Consider the following 18064-nt stretch of genomic DNA (forward strand, 5'->3'; position numbering starts at 1 on the left):
AAAAATATTATACAAACTATATTCTATTGCATATAATCTGTCACTAATGAAGTAATCTGATAAGGCACAAAAGTACTCCATACTAACTAATATTTAAAGTTAAAATTCTAAAAATATGGAAGATAGTCACATTTTTAATGTTAGCAATTAAATAATATGTATTTTATTAAGCAATTATAATTTTTGTTCTTTTTTAACAACCACCACAAAAATTATAAGTAATTCAAACTGCCAACTGGATATTAAATGCCATTCCAGAAAAAGTAAAATGCAACAACAAAGACAAAGTTTCAAAACTATAAGCATCTCTTAATCTCAGTTTTAAATCTATCAAAACTGCTTTTAGGTAACTTTACAGGAACATTAACATTACTAGAATTAGTAAGGTACCTGCAATGTTTTCCAGGTTTTAGTTTGCACTTTTTCCCCTCTGGCTGGTTTGCATCAAAGCAACACTCATCTTTACACTGATCACTATAGCCACAATCACATTCTTCACCTTGCTCTACCATTCCATTTCCACATATAGGTTGGCCAGATTCTGAGGAAAATAAAAGAAAAGGTAAGCAGTGTTTGCAAACATTAAATTTACTTAAAAGTCACAAACTTACTAGAGCTTTGTAACAAAGGGAGAAAGGAAAACTTTGGTGAATAAGAAAAATAAACGAGGAATCCGGAAATCAGGAAACCTAGTTTTAACAATTTAAGAAGCAATGTAACCTCAAGCAAGCAAGTCCCTTCCCTTTTGGCAGCCTCTGTTTCTTAATCTGCATAGTGAAAGGGTTTGAGTTAATGGCCCTTCTAAGGCCCCTTAACCTGCTATTTAGTTTAGGCCACATTGTGTTTTATTGAATAATGACTACTATTTTTAATGTTAGCAACTAAATACTATACCAATGCAAATTAAGATAGTGCTTCATCAACCAGGAAAAAAAAAATTATTTTCTTACAGAAAATTTCAAACACATATAAAAGTAGTAAAATAAAAAGCACAATGAACGCTCATGAATGCTATTCTTGTCTCAGTTATTTCCAACATTTTTTTTTTCTATAGTATTTTAAAACAACCCCACCTAACATAGCATGGTTCCTATAAATACTTCAGGAAGTACTTTTAAAAGATAAGGATAAAGGATAAGAATATTTTTTCTTTTTTAAACCTAATCATAATAACATTACCACATCTAAGAAAATTAACAGGATGTTTAATGGCACCTAATAGCCAATACACATTCAATTTCCCTCAACTATCTCTTTACAACTGATTGATTTTAAATCACATTTCCAAACAAGGTTTTCCCAACCCCAATTCCCCACCTCATGGTTTTGCTTTCGGTTGACACATCTCTTAAGATATTTAATATAACGACTTACTCTTTTCATTTTTACAACATTTATTTGTTAAAGAAGTTGGGTAAATTGCCCTATTAAATGTCTCACATTTTATTGGGCTGACTATAATATAAGCCTCACACATTTGAGGCAAGTGCTCTGCCACAGAGCCACAATCCAAGCCTGCAAATAACTAATTTGAAGTAATAATTCTATGTGAGATGAATATTAATGCATAATAAATATTGTGTCCATTTTCTATCATTTTCCCTTTTCTCCCAAATTATAAAATTCATAGGAATCATAAAACTACTATTGGACTTAAAAAACATTATTACTAAATAATTTCTAAAAGATGTACATTAGTTTTGCTTCTCAGCTAAACCAGGCTTCTAGGGAAGAAACATATATTATTTATATCTTTTGTATTCCTATACAGCCTAACAATAGTGTTCTAGAACTTGGTTAGTTAAGGATAGACAGTCTGATCTAAGTACAGTGAATAATTTTAGAATTTCTTCAACTCTACTCTAAAGTACAAATTTTTGTTGATGGAGTTTAAAATTGTAATAATGAGTTTGATTCCCACTAGTTGCTAGTATGCAAAAAGAATAAACCCAGCATATCCTAGGTATAAAATCTTGTACTCTTTTCTTTCAACTAGACCAAAATCAAAGTGGAAAATAATCAGAGTACAGACTTTAAATGAAAATTAAATGAATAGAAGGGAACACATCTCAAATACAGGAACCCTACATGTAATAGTACATCTGAATAAAAACATTCTAGAGAGATTGGCTTTACATTTAGAAAGTTCATTCTTATCCACAACCACATCAACCATTAAAGGAAATTGTAGAGGTTATTGAAATTCCATCCCTCTGTTTAATTTTATATCATCTCTTTTGTTCTCTAAAATTAGAAGAATGCATGTGTACCCATATACAAAGTAATAATGGTTTTTTCAAGTCCAGTAATAGTTTTATAATTCCTATGAATTTTATAATTTGTGAGAAAAGGAAAAAATGATAGTCAGAAAATGAACACAATATTTATTATCCATTAATATTCATCTCGCATAGATTTATTACTTCAAATTAGCTAGCTGCAGGCTTGGATTGGGGCTCGGTGGCAGAGTACTTGCCTCACATGTGTGAGGCACTGGGTTTGATACTCAGCACCACATACATACATATATAAATGTATTGTGTCCATTTACAAGTAAAAAAAATATTTTAAAAAATTAGCTAATTGCTAACAGCTTAAATACACAGATACTATATAAAATGCAAAAATTAGCCGAGTATGGTGGTATACTCCTGTAATTCCAGCAACTTTCGAGGCTGAGACAAGAGGATCCCAAGTTCAAGGACAGCCTCAGCAACTTAGTGAGACCCTGCCTCAAAACCTACAAAAAAATAAGAGAGATGTAGCTCGGTGCTACAGCACCCTTGGGTTCAAGGGTTTTAAAAAAAAAATTATAGTAGGTACACATTTTATCGTAATTTAAAGAACTAATTTCTTATAATACTTAAAAAGCAACACGCTTACTTGTTAAAATCAACTTCAATCAAAAAGTTTACTATGAAGACTCAATTTATAAAGTAAAGACCCTACCATCTACAAGTACTTCTATATTAAAAAGCAACATAAAAACAGCCCTGATTACAGTAACAAAAATGGTAACATTAATGTGATTTCAACCTACCCTTTTATTATTTATTTATTTATTAGGGGGTGGGTGTACTGGGGATTGAACTCAGGGGCACAACTGAACCACATCCCCAGCCCTATTTTTTGTATTTTATTTAGAGACAGGGTCTCACTGAGTTGTTTAGTGCCTCGCTTTTTGCTAAGGCTGGCTTTGAATTTGTGATCCTCCTGCCTCAGCCTCCCAAGCTGCTGGGATTACAGGTGTGCACCACCACACCCAGCTCAATCTACCCTCTAAAACGAAGCCTTTAAAAGAAAAAGCCAAAGATTCTGAAATATAGGATGAAAAGACAAACTACAGGGGCTGGGGAAGTGGCTCAAGCGGTAGCGTGCTCGCCTGGCATGCGTGCGGCCCAGGTTCAATCCTCAGCACCACATACAAACAAAGATGTTGTGTCCACCGAAAACTGAAAAATAAATATTAAAAAATTCTCTATCTCTCTTCTCTCTCTCTTTAAAAAAAAAAAGAAAAAGTCAAACTACAGTTTTGGAGAAAATATTTATAAACAATTATCTGATAAATAATTAGTACCTAAACTATATAAAGAAATCTCAAAGTTCAGACTGGGGATGTAGCTTAGTGGTAGAGTGTTTGCCTCGAATGTGCAAGGTCCTGTGTTCAATCCTTAATACCAAAGAGAAAGAAAGAAAAAAAAAAAGAAAGAAAGAAAGAAAGAAAGAAAGAAAGAAAGAAAGAAAGAAAGAAAGAAAGAAAGAAAGAAAGAAAGAAAGAAAGAAAGAAAAGGAAATCTCAAAATTTAACAGGAAAAATATCCCATTAGAAATGACAAAAAAAAAATCAATAGATATTTCACCAAAGAAGATATATAGATGGCAGATAAGCTCATGAAAAGATGTTCAACATCTTTAGTCATCAGAGAAATACAAGTTAAAAGCATGAATATCACTACACTCCTATCAGAAGGGTTCAAATAAAAAAAGTGAAAACATTATACTAGTGAAATGAGAGAAACTGAATTCAGCCACGCGACCAGCACTCTAGCTTCATACTAGAGCTTCGAAACATAGAAATTAACTAGTGAGTTCAAATTAAAGACACGTAACTCTCAATTTACCTTTTTCTTGCCCAGCTCAGAGACGGCTTCTCCCAGCTCTTGCCTCTAGCCACCTGATGCAGTAGCGAGGTTTACACAAGAGGCCAGCAAGAGAGAGAAACACGCCAGGGAGTGAGCTTTTATTGGGGAACAAAAAATTCAGGGGAAAATTCCATCCAATGAGGGTGGAGGGGGGGCAGCATTCCAAGGTCAAGGTCAGTGATTGGTTTTCAGGTCAGTGGTCAGTCACACCCCCACACAGACAAGCCCTTGCACCTGGGGAAGGGTGAGGAAGGCTCTGACACAGCTTGTCTAAGCACCTCACACCCAGCCAGGGAGGTAGCTCAAATCACGTGCAAGAACGGCTTCCCTCACTGAATCATTCATATATTGCTGATGAGAATGTAAAATACTGCAGTCACCCTAGAAAACATGTAGTTTTATACAAAACAAAACAAGCAATTAACTATATGGACTTAAAGCATTTACCCCAAAGGAAAATAAAAATTTATGTTCACAATAAAAACTTACACATGAATGTTTATAGCTAATTTATTCATAACAGCCAAACTCTGGAAATAGCCTGGATATCTTAACAGGTGAATGGTTAAACAAACTTAAATAGTATCACGGAATACTACTTAAAATAGAAAAGAATAAACAATTGCTACAAAGTACTTAGTTATTTATTGTACTGGGGATTGAATCTAGGTGTGCTTTACCACTAAGCTAACTCCCCAGAATTTTATTTTTATTTATTTTGAGACAGGGTCTCTCTAAATTGTTAATGAATTTGCAATCCTTTTGAATTGCTGGGATCACAGCACTTGGTTACAAACAAGTTACACAAATCTCCAGGGAATTGTGCTCAGTGGAAAAAAAAAATAGACAATCCCAAAAAGTTATATGCTGTATGATTCCATTTATATAATATTTTGAAGTGACAAAATTACAGAAATGGATAAGAGGTTAGTGGAATAGGAGAGTGAATAAGAGAGTGAACTGTAGGCCATGTGCTTATTAATGGGCAACATCCTTTTGCTGATGAAACTGTTATGAATCTTGACTACGATATTGGGATATTTAAATCTATAAATGTGATAGAATTGTGACAGAATTGTATGAAACTAAATAAAGACAGAAATGAGAGCAAAAGAAACTGGGAAAATCAGAATAAGATCTATGGACTGCATATATCAATGAAAGTCTTGTGGTTCTGATATTATACTATAGTTTTGCAAGATATTACCAGTAGGCAAACTAGGTGGAGAATACAGAAAATCTAACTTCTCATAACCTTATGTGATTTTATAATCATCTCAAGGACATTTTCCATTACAAACAAAAGGCTAGGATTATCTGAGAATCTGCCTCAATTCTTATTTAACACCTCTTTGAGTGCTCTTTGTGTACACTCAGTGTTTGTCCTGAAGTAACTTATAATCTTGTGAAAAACAACAAGGACATATAAATAAACTTTAGGACAAAGTAGAATATTTAGAATTCATTAAATGCCTCAAGAGAGGCATAATAGATTAATGGAAAAAAATGTGATGATGTACACACAATGAAATATTCACTAACAAATAGGAATGGACTTCTGATATATACTATAAAATGAGCAAACCCTGCAAATCATGTGTCAGAGGAAATAAGAGATATAAAAGAATAAATATTGTATGATTCCACTTGTATAAGGTACCCAGAATAGGCTAATTCATAGAGACAGAAAGTAGATTAGAGGTTACCAGGAGCTGAATGGAAAAGGAAGCAGGAGCTACTGCTTAATGGATAAGGAATTCTGATGATAAAAACAATTCAGAGGCTGGATGTGTTAGTACATGCCTGCAATCCCAGCAACTCAAGAAGCTGAGACAGGAGGACTGAAAGTTCTAAGCCAGCCTGAGCAACTTAGTGAGGCGTTAACAAACTCAGAAAGAGCCTGTCTCAAAATAAAAATAAAAAGAACTGAGGATGTAAAACAGCACTTCGTCATTGTCAATCACCAGTACAAAAAAAAAGAAACGACTTGGAAAGATAATGGTGACAACTGCACAACACTGTGAATATAATGTCACTAAACTGTACTAAATTGGTTAAAATATAGCAAATTTTATTTAATATATATTTTACTATAATAAGACAGAATTTCATAGCAGCTTTATTCAGATTAGCCCAAACCCATACAGCACATGTGTTCATCAATAGAAAATGGCTGAACAAACTGGGATACACTCATGTAAGGCAACACTGCAAAGGAACAAAAGAAAAATACTAGTGATGAATCTCAAAATATTATACTAAGTTGGACCAATGAACTATGGAGGGAGTCAAAATCCAGCCAGACCACCCACACCAGCCCACGCACGTTTCAGGCTCTCAGTAGGCCTGGTTCACTCCTCCCCCAGCGGGACAGACATGGCCAGAGCATAGCCTTTGGAGCAGGACTGCCCCTTCCAACCAGCAGACCACCACAGGAGGTCAAGACCACTGGCTGAGATCCACCCACTCCAGATCCAGGATGCAGTAGCATCCATTTAGGGACACCAGTAGGGTCTGGAAGCCCAACATCAAGGTGAGGTACAGACAATCTGCACGGGTACTACAAGAATATAGGGTAGAAATTGTAATACTTCAGATCCATACTGCAAGAAAGGAAGATATGGACAACATGAAAAAACAAGGAGGGAAAGTGCCCCAAACAAACCAGGACACTATTATAACAGAACCCATGGACAGTGAAGTTGATGAAATGTCAGAGAAGGAGTTCAGAAAGTTCACAATTAAAATGATCTGTGAATTAAAGAATGATGTAAATGAGCAAACACAGGCAAAAATTGATCACTTCAGTAATGAGATAAGAAAATAAATACAGATAGCAAAAGATTACTTCGAGAGAGAGAGAGAGAGACTCTGAAAAAAAAAAAAAAAAAAACCAGCCAGAAATCCTTGAAATGAAGGATGCAATAAATCAAATAAAAAACTCAATAGAAAGAATAATAACCAACAGACTAGATCACTTGGAAGAAAGAAAGTATATAATCTGGAAAATAAATTTGATCAAACTGTGAAGAAAGTTAGAAACCATAAACAGAACATCCAAGAATTATGGGACAGCATCAAAATGCCAAATCTAAGAGTTATTGGGATAGAGGAAAGCACAGAGCTTCAAACCAAAAGAAAGTACAATCTCTTTAATGAAATAATATCAGAAAATTTCATAAGCATCAAGAATGAATTGGAAAATCAAATACAAGAGGCTTACAGGACACCAAATGAACACAATTACAACAAATCTACACCAAGGCACATTATGATGAAAATGCCTAGCATACAGAATAAGGATAGACTCTTAAAAGCTGCAAGAGAGAGGAATTAGATCACATATGGGGGGACCAATTCGTATCTCAGCAAATTTTTTCAACCCAGACCCTCAAAGCCAGGAGATCATGGAACAATATATACCAACCTCTGAAAGAAAATGGATGCCAACCAAGATTTTTTTTTTAAGAGAGAGAGAAGAGAGAGGAATTTTTAATATTTATTTTTCAGTTTTCGGTGGGCAACATCTTTATTTTATTTTTATGTGGTGCTGAGGATTGAACCCAGCACCCCGAGCATGCCAGGCGAGCACATTACAGCTTGAGCCACATTCCCAGGCCCCAACCAAGAATCTTATACCAAGCAAAATTAAGTTTTAGATTTGATGATGAAATAAAAACCTTCCATGATAATCAAAAGTTAAAAGAATTTACAACTAGAAAGCCTGCACTACAGAACATCTTCAACAAAATATTCCAAGAAGAGGAAATGAAAAATAATGATGAAAATCAGCAGAGGGAGGGACTACACTAAAGGAAAATCTAATCAGAGGAGAAACCAAGTCATATTAAATACTAAAAATAAACAAAAATGGCTGGGAATACAAATCATGTCTCAATAATAAGCCTGAATGTTAATGGCCTAAACTTACCTATCAAAAGACACAGACTAGCAGATTGGATCAAAAAATAAATAAATAAATAAAGATCCAACAAAATGCTGCCTCCAAGAGACTCATCTCATAGAAAAAGACATTAACAAACTGAATATAAATGGTTGGGGAAAATCATACCACTCACATGGACCTTGGAAACAAGCAGGGGTTTCCATCCTTATATCAAATAAAGTAGAAGTTTATTTAAATTAAAGTCAATCAAAAAGGATAAAGAAGGACACTTATAAATATATATGCCCCAAACAACGGAGCAGCTATGTTCATCAAACAAACTCTTCTCAAATTCAAGAGTCAAATAGACCACAATACAATAATTTTGGGTGACTTTAACACACCTCTTTCATCACTAGATAGATCTTCCAAACAAAAGCTGAACAAAGAAACTATAGAACTCAATAATACAATGAATAATTGTGACTTAACTGACCATATATAGAATATTCCATTCTTCAATGAGAGAATATACTTTCTCCTCAGCAGCACATGGATCCTTCTCTAAGAGACCATATATTGTGCCACAAAGCAACTCTTAGCAAATAGAAAAAAGTAGAGATACTACCCTGCATTCTATCAGATCATAATGGAATGAAATTAGAAATCAATGATAAAATAAGAAATAAAATCCACTCCAACACCTGAAGACTAAATAATATGCTACTGAATGAACAATGGGTTTCAGAAGACATCAAGAAGGAGATTAAAAAGTTTTTAAACAAGAATGAGAACATAGATACGAGATATCGAAATCTCTGGACACTATGAAGGCAGTTCTAAGAGCAAAGTTCATTGCATGGAGTTCATTCCTTAAAAGAAGAAAAAGTCAACAAATAAATGACTTAACACAACATCTCAAAGCCCTAGAAAAAGAAGAACAAATCAACACCAAAAGCAGCAGAAGACAGGAAACAATTAAAATCAGAGCTGAAATTAATGAAATTGAAACAAAAGAAACAATTGAAAAAATTGACAGAACAAAAAGTTGGTTCTTTGAAACAATAAATAAAATTGACAGACCCTTAGCCATGCTAACAAAGAGAAGGAGAGAGAAAACTCAAATCACTAACATACATGATGAAAAAGGAAATATCACAACAAACACTACAGAAATACAGAAGATAATTAGAAATTATTTTGCAAACCTGTACTCCAATAAAATAGAAAATATCGAAGGCATCGACAAATTTCTAGAGTCATATAATTTGCCCAAATTGAATCAGGATGATATACACAATTTAAACAGATCAATTTCAAGTGACGAAATAACAGACGCCATCAAAAGTCTACCAACCAAGAAAAGCCCAGGACCAGATGGAAACACAGCCCAGTTCTACAAGGCCTTTAAAGAAGAACTAATACTAATACCTATACTCTCCAATATATTTCAGGAAGTAGAAAAAGAGGTAGCACTTCCAAACTCATTCTATGAGGCCAATATCACTCTTGATTCCAAAACCAGGCAAAGACATATCAAAAAAAGAGAACTTCAGACCATCTCTCTAATGAACATAGATGCAAAAATTCTCAATAAAATTCTGGCAAATCGAATACAAAAACATATCAAAAAGATCATGCATCATGATCAAGGGGGATTCATCCAAGGGATGCAAGGTTGGTTCAACATACGGAAATCAATGAATATAATTCATCACATCAATAGATAAGAATCATATGATCATCTCAATAGATGCACAAAAAGCATTTGACAAAATATTGCACCTTTACATGTTCAAAACACTAGAAAAACTAGGGATAACAGGAACATATCTCAACATCGTAAAGGCTATTTACAATAAGCCCCAGGCCAACATCATCCTAAATGGAGAAAAACTGAAAGCATTCCCTCTAAAAACTGGAACAAGACAGGGATGCCCTCTTTCACCACTTCTATTTAACATAGTTCTTGAAACACTGGCAAGAGCAATTAGACAGATGAAAGAAATTAAAGGGATACACATAGGAAAAGAAGAACTCAAATTGGCATTATTTGCTGATGATATGATTCTATACCTGGAAGACCCTAAAAGTTCCACCAGAAAACTTCTAGAATAAATGAATTCAGCAAAGTAGCAGGATATAAAATCAACACCCATAAATCAAAGGCATTTCTGTTTATCAGTGACAAATCCTCAGAAAGGGAAATGAGAAAAACTACCCCATTCTCAATAGCCTAAAAAAAAAAAAAACTTGGGAATCAACTTAGTGAAAGACCTATATAATGAAAATTACAGAACCCTAAAGAAAAAAATCAAAGACCTTAGAAGATGGAAAGATATACCTTGCTCTTGGATAGGCAGAATTAATATTATCAAAATGACCATCAAAAGCACTATATAGATTTAATGCAATTCCAATCAAAATTCCAATGAAATTCCTCAAAGAAATAGAAAAAGTAATCATGAAATTCATCTGCAAAAATAAGAGACCCAGAATAGCTAAAGCAATCCTTAGTAGGAAGAGTGAAGCAGGTAGCATCACTATACCAGACCTTAAAATATACTACAGAGCAATAGTAATAAAAACAGCATGATATTGGCACCAAAACGGACTGGTACACCAATAGTACAGGATAGAGAACACAGAAGCTAACCCACAAAACTACAATTACCTCATATTAGACAAAGGTGCAAGAATATGCACTGGAGAAAAGATAGCCTCTTCAACAAATGGTGCTGGGAAAACTGGAAATCCATATGCAACAAAATGAAATTAAACCCCTATCTCTCACCATGCACAAAACTCAACTCAAATGGATCAAGGACTTAGGAATATATCCAGAGACCTTGCGTCTAATAGAAGAAAAAGTAGGCCCTAATCTCCATCATGTGGGATTAGGCCCCAACTTCCTTAATAAGACTACTGTGGCATAAGAATTAAAATCAAGAATTAATAAATGGGATGGACTAAACTAAAAAGTTTCTTCTCTGCAAAAGAAACAATCTGTGAGGTGAATAGAGAGCCTACATCTTGGGAGCAAATCTTTACCCCTCACACATCAGATAGAGCACTAATCACTGAGGTAATATAAAAAACTCAAAGAGCTAAACATCCCCCCCCAAAAAATATCCAATCAATAAATGGGCCAAGAAACTGAACAGACACTTCTTAGAAGATGATGTGCAATCAATCAACAAATACATGGAAAAATGTTCATCATCACTAGCAATTAGAGAAATGCAAATCAAAACCACTCTTAGATTTCATCTCACTCCAGTCAGAATGGCAACTATTATGAAGACAAACAACAATAAGTGTTGGCGAAGATGTGGGGGAAAAAGGTACACTCATACACTGCTGGTGGAACTGCAAATCGATACAGCCAATATGGAAAGCAGTATGGAGATTTCTTGGAAAATTGGGAATGGAACCACCATTTGACCCAGCTATCCCTCTCCTCGGTCTATACCCAAAGGACTTAAAAACAGCATATTATAGGGACATAGCCACATCAATGTTTATAGCAGCACAATTTGCAATAGCTAAACTGTGGAACCAACCTAGATGCCCTTCAATAGATGAATGGATAAAAAAAAATATGGCATATATACACAATGGAATATTACATAGCAATAAAAGAGAATAAAATTGTGGCATTTGCAGGTAAATGGATGTAGTTAGAGAAGATAATGCTAAGTGAAGTTAGCCAATTCCTAAAAACCAAATACCAAATATTTTCTTTGATATAAGGAGGCTGATTTGGGCTGGGGATGTGGCTTAAGCGGTAGCGCACTGGCATGCGTGCAGCCCGGGTTCAATCCTCAGCACCACATACAAACAAAGATGTTGTGTCCGCCAAAAACTAAAAAAAATAAATATTAAAAAAAATTCTCTCTCTCTTTAAAAAAAAAAAAAAGGAGGTTGATTCATAGTAGGATAGGGAGAGGGAGCATGGGAGGAATAGAAGAACTCTTGATAGAACAGAGGGAATGGAGGGTAAGGGATGGGGTATGGGGTTATTAATGATGGAGGAATGTGATGGTCATTATTATCCAAAGTATAGGTATGAAGACACGAATTGGTATGAATATACTTTGTATTCAACCAGAGATATGAAAAATTGTGCTCTATACATGTAATAAGAATTGTAATGTATTCCACTGTCATACATAAATTTAAATAAAGAAAAAAAATATCATACTAAGTTAAAATTAGTCTTCCACAAAGGGGTACAAACTATTATGATTCCACTTATATGAAATATTAAGAGGCAAAACCAATCTATGGTGAAATAAATCTGCTAGTGTTTGCCTTTGGGAATGTGCTGAGGACAGGGATTGATTAGGACAGGGAATAAAAGAGCTTTCTTAGGTGACAGAAATGTTTTATATCTTTTTTTTTTTTTTGAGAGAGAGAGAGAGAGTTAGTTTTTAATATTCATTTTTTAGTTTCGGTGGACACATCTTTACCCTATTTGTATGGGGTGCTGAGGATCGAACTCAGCACCCCGACATGCCAGGAGAGCGCGCCACTGCTTGAGTCACATCCCCAGCCCCATGGTTTATATCTTGATGGTTGCTTAGTTATATAGATAAATGCATTTGCCAATTTTATCAAATGCTGCACTTAAGATTTGTGTGTTTCACTTGTATTTAAAAAAAAAAACTACAAACAATATTGAACTAATGATAGACAGGCTTAAGTGTTTGCAGTCAAGTACTCTGAAGTCTTCAAACTATTTTAAATTGCCAAAAAAGTATGAGATGCAGGATAACTAATAAGGAATGAATAATAGGTACATGATAACACAAATACAACCAAGTGCTCACTGTAATTTTTTCATTTTCTGAATGTTTGAAAATGTTCATAATAAAATGTTAGGAAAATATACATACCAACAAAACAGTTGTTTCTCTTCTTCTCAAGAACTTGGCTTATATTTCTAATGCTACAGAGTGAGAATTTATTGTTGTTAAGTTTGTCCCCAGATGTTGCTCTTGCATACATGATGTAATTGCCATTTTCTTTTTGTCCTAAATTCTTAGATTCTCCTGGTGTGCACTCTGTTCCAGAATCATGCTGTCAAACAGAATATAGAGTTATATAAACAGGAAGTAAAATAAGGTTTTCAGGTCATCTGATTAAATGTAATTTTCTAATCAGAGGAAAAAAATGGAAGCCGAGGACTCTCCTTTAGGAAGGATCTTACAATTGTTCCAAACTAAGCAGAAAAATAATTTGCTCTGTTAGGGGTCATTGTCTTTTTTAAAAGAGAAGGAATCTCAGAAGGCTAGCCACAATAATTGATAGTTTTATAAGTAGGAACTAGAATTGAGGACAAACTGTCATAAAATCCTATAAAAAATAAACTCATCTACTTTTAAAACTAGTAACAGTACTAATAAACTACTATAAAATTGCTATATATTAAAATATATGGTAAAATAATATGCTATGACTAGTTCAGAGAGAAGTGGGGGAAGAGAGAGAAGGAGAAAGGAAACAAAAGAGACTAGCATGGAACTAAGTATATAGAGAATAGGAATCAAAGACAGCTAACTCATTAAACAGTACCTAAGAAAGATGAGTAAAAATGCTAAGGATAGAAACACAATGATCCATTTTACAATGAAACTAGGAAAACTCAAGACATAAAGTCAAAATACTGCTTTGCAGAATAAACAGGAAACAGAAATCTGTGTAAGTGTTTCCTGGGATTGGTAAATTCTGTCAAAGTATCAGTTATACACAAAAGCACCAAAGCACAGCTCCCTGAATTTTCTCAAAGTAAACACAGTTATGTGACCAGAACTGAGACTAAGCAAAAAAACACTACCAGATCCCAGCAGCCCCTACCCTCCTGGGGATATGCATTAAAACAAGAAAACCTCACAATGCTCCTTAAATAATTTAGAACATATAAGAAAAGGCAAAAAAAAAAAATTAGTACTAGAATCACAGTTTGATTTAATTAAAACTTCTGAATACCAACAACTCCATTCTCTAAAAAGAAACAGACCACTCAAGGGAGCCCATTTAAGTTACTTTCATTTTTGGCTCCCAGTCTGAGGTCAGAATAAAAAATATGACCTCTACTTTAATCTTTATCTTTCCTGATATCTCCTGCTTTTCTCCTGAACCAATATTCAGCATTTAACAACTCTTTACTATTCTCCAATATTATCTTGCTTAAAGTTTTCATTCTGTAGAATTTAATTTGGTTTCTGTAAGGTATCGCACTAGCACTATTCTCACCATTAGAATTTTAGAAAGAGAAAAATTCCAATACTGTATAATTCTTGATGTCACTGCAATATATAGTAAAATCAACAAAATACACAAAAGACTAGGGTATGATTAATCATGGTAAAATCATTAACAGTCTGGTATAAGAGGAAAAGACACCAAGGGAGGCAAAGAATGAGAACCAATTTATCCATTAAACAATAAACAATACATAATATAATGTTAATGTACTAAAAACAACTCACTGGCAGCTAGGCAAGGGAAAGATTAGATGAGAAGTGAAAAGGGAATGGTCTAGATTCCCTATTCCATGTGTGGTCCTCAAACTAGCAGCAGCAGCATTACCTAGCAATGTGTTAGAAATACAGAAACTCAGGTCCCACCCAAGACATACTGAAATAAATCTGTATTTTGAGATCCTCAGATGATTTATATACACATCAAAATCTGAGTGTTCCTGAACTAGAGGACAAAAAAGGAGTTGAAAAGGTACTGCAATTCCCTCATAAGGCCTGGAACCGAGGAGGCTATCAGAGAAGAAAGGACATTCATGTATCTATACTTGAAAATGCAAATTAACCATAATTTTTTTTGCTCATCAATACTCTTTTGATAATAATCTCTCAATTTCTGACTGGGATTAAAAAAAGAAAAACAAGTTAGTGAAATAGCACTTACATATTACAATCTTAGAGAAATTAGAGAATTGCATTTTGGTCTACAAATATAATATTTACTTATTTATTCATTTATTTTGATATTGGAGATTCAACCCAGGGCCTCATGCACACTAAGCATGTGCTTTACCACTGAGCTACCCACTGCCAGTCTCAACAAATTATTTTTTAAATAATAAAAATTTCCATTTTTACAAGTAATAAGGCATAAGGAAAATGAATTTACATATAATTTTCAAGTGAAATTTTCCCAAACATTCAATAAGCTCTACCAAAATCACAAAATATAATACTTTCAGTGTTTCTATTCCTTTGTTGTAATGATCTTTAGATCACTTAAAATTCAGTATAATGAAAAAGTAAGTATTAGATGATACCAAAGATTGCTGTTAATTTTGCTAAATGGACAATCAATTATGGTTGTATAAAGAAATCTCTTTTTTTCAGAAACCTACAATAAAATACATGAGGATAGATAAATTTGCTTTAAACATTCTTAACAAAGAATATAGAAAGTAGATATGGTGAAATCTTGACAATTGCTGACTCTTAACTCAGGGGTTGGCAAACTATAGCTCACAGACTGTTCCTATACGGCTTATACTAACAAAGAACATGTAGCAGAGGCCAAATGTTACCCTCACTGCCTAAAAATATTTACTAGCAGGGCCTTTACAGAAAAGGTTTACAGATCTGTATTCTGGATGATGGTCATATGAGTTTGTGCTTTTTCTTTGGGGGGGGGGGTATCCCTATGTGGGTTAGAAATTTATCATAATAAAAAGATCTTAAGATAATAATCTTTTTCCACAGCAAAGATAGGCAAATCCAAGTAAATTCCAATAATGCTTTAATAAAAACAAAGCAGAAAGCCACTACACAATTTGTTAAAGATTCTGAACATACTTTAAACAATAAAAAGGGATTTCTCATTCAAAAAGATATTTAGAGTGAATTATGTTCTAAACTCTGTTCTAGGGCTAAGAGATATGGACAGATATTATTCTGTCTGAATAAATAAGACAAAATTCTAGTACTGCTATGCTTACATTCCTTGTTTTAATCACAAATATTCTATCTTCCTCCCTTTCAGTATGGTCAAGTATCTTACTGCATATAAAAACTAAACATTCAGATGTATATTTGTTTTTACCTCAAATAAGCAAACAAAAATACTCAAAAGGCTAACAGCTTTTTAAAAATCTAATAATGAGGCAATACTTACTGGGGATCCAAAGTTATGTCCAACTTCATGAGCAAAAGTAATATGAGAGACTTTGGGAGGTACATGGGACCCATAGTTTTGAACAGTAATAATTCCAGTGTTTAAGGATTTCTTCTTACCATCTGAATACAGCTTACTTTTTTCACATATTCCTCCAGAGCTTCCTAATTCAGAACACCACCACCAGAAACAAAAACCAAGTTAAATCAGTTATCTATTCCATTTCTTCCCCAAAAGAGCTAATATTAAACAGCTATATAAACCTAAAATACAGTTGGTATCCAAATGTATCAAACACTCAAAAGTTTTTTTAGTCTAAGATTAGAAACTATTTCAAATAAGGTTTTAATAGCACCCACAAACAAATTCCCAGGATTGTGTACATAAGTCTTTTTTTTCATCTAAATAAAAACTGCTTTACTTCTTTTAACAACATTAACATTTTTAAAGAAAAATGTATTGTTTATTGATTAATCCGTGTATTTTTTAAAAACACTGAAAGGCTAACTAGAAAACTGTTGTGTAAGCCTTCACATACTATATTGTCGTTAGTTGTTATATTTTGACAGATTGTAAAGTTTTGAAAACTGGGGTCCAAGTCATGTTCACCTATATATTTCCAACATCTACTACAGTGCCTGTTACTTAGATGATGTTCAAATGTGTGTTGAATATAATTTTTAAAAGAAGTGTTCCTACTTGGTCCCACAAAGCCACAGGCACCTGCTCCATTACAAAACACAGTTCTCGGTATTCTCCAGAGTACCAGATATATGCACAGATGCACAAGGTGATTAGGGACCGTCCCATTACATTGCACTGATGTCCAAACCAATGGTATACATAACCCTTATACAATGTTTTTTAGCATCAGAAATCCTCAAATTTTTGTTCTCATTAATTTAGCAAAAACAATATTTATATTTCCTTTAAATCTGAATATGTAAGTATTTACACTGGGTCAAAACCTAATACCTTTACATCTTTATAAAGAAAATTTATAGGGCTGGGGTTATGGCTTAGCGGTGGAGCGCTCGCTTAGGTTCGATCCTCAGCACCACATAAAAATAAATAAATAAAATAAAGGTATTGTGTTCGACTAAAAAACTAAACATTTAAAAAGAAGAAGAAAAATTTATAGCCTGGCATGATGCCAAATGCCTATAATCCCAGCGATTTTGCAGGCTGAGGCGAGACAAGTTCAAGGCCAGCCCCAGCAAATTAGACCCTGTCTCAAAAAATAAAAAAGGGTGGGGAAGCAGTTCTGTGGTAGAGTATCCCAAAGTTCAATACCCAGTTTTTAAAAAATTAATTTAAGGTAAATGAAAGTTGAACAAAACATTCTCCAGTAGATTCTGAGAAAATCACTTTACCAATAATAGCAATGGCTGGGCAAAAGGGGACATGCCTGTAATTCCAGCTACTCAAGACTGAGGCAGAAGGATTCCAAATTCAAGGCCAGCCTGGGCAATTTAGTGAGATCCTATCTCAAAATAAAAAGGACTGGGGTATGAATAGCTCAGTGGCAGAGTGTTCCTGGGCTCAATCCCTAGTACCTCCCAAAAAAGTAATATTGCACCTTAGTATGTGACTCACTGTCCTGAGATGGAACATATTCTATTTGTGAAAAAGAAAGAGAGAAAAGAGAAAAGAGAAGAGAGAGAGAGAGAGAGAGTGAGAGAGAGATATGAAGAAAGAAGGAGAGAAAGCCTAGAGTGGGAAGAAATAGAAATAAAAACATTAATAACTGATTAATCAGGAATTCACTGAACTTTGAATTTTCAGTTTTTAAAATTTTTAAAAATTGAATTATGATTTTTCAATTCTTCCTGATAACACTTTCAAATTTTAAGAGAAAAATCATATTTCTATTGTATTAATTCAA

General features: G+C 34.0%; 1 protein-coding gene across 2 annotated transcripts in view; it reads right to left on the reverse strand.

The window, feature by feature from the left end:
• Adam10 (ADAM metallopeptidase domain 10) overlaps nt 1-18064 on the reverse strand; it is a 156926-nt gene that overhangs the window by 17049 nt on the left and 121813 nt on the right. For both annotated transcript variants that reach the window (XM_046461065.2, XM_046461064.2), the window contains exons 9-11: nt 16180-16343; nt 12927-13110; nt 391-541 (exon numbers count right to left, since the gene is read on the reverse strand). In XM_046461065.2, coding sequence (XP_046317021.1) covers nt 391-541; nt 12927-13110; nt 16180-16343 — 499 coding nt within the window. The remainder of the gene's footprint in view (nt 1-390; nt 542-12926; nt 13111-16179; nt 16344-18064) is intronic.

Source organism: Marmota monax, unplaced genomic scaffold (assembly GCF_021218885.2).
Source record: "Marmota monax isolate L192 unplaced genomic scaffold, Marmota_monax_Labrador192_F-V1.1 WCK01_AAM20220418_F8-fsc00001, whole genome shotgun sequence".
NCBI lineage: Eukaryota > Metazoa > Chordata > Mammalia > Rodentia > Sciuridae > Marmota > Marmota monax.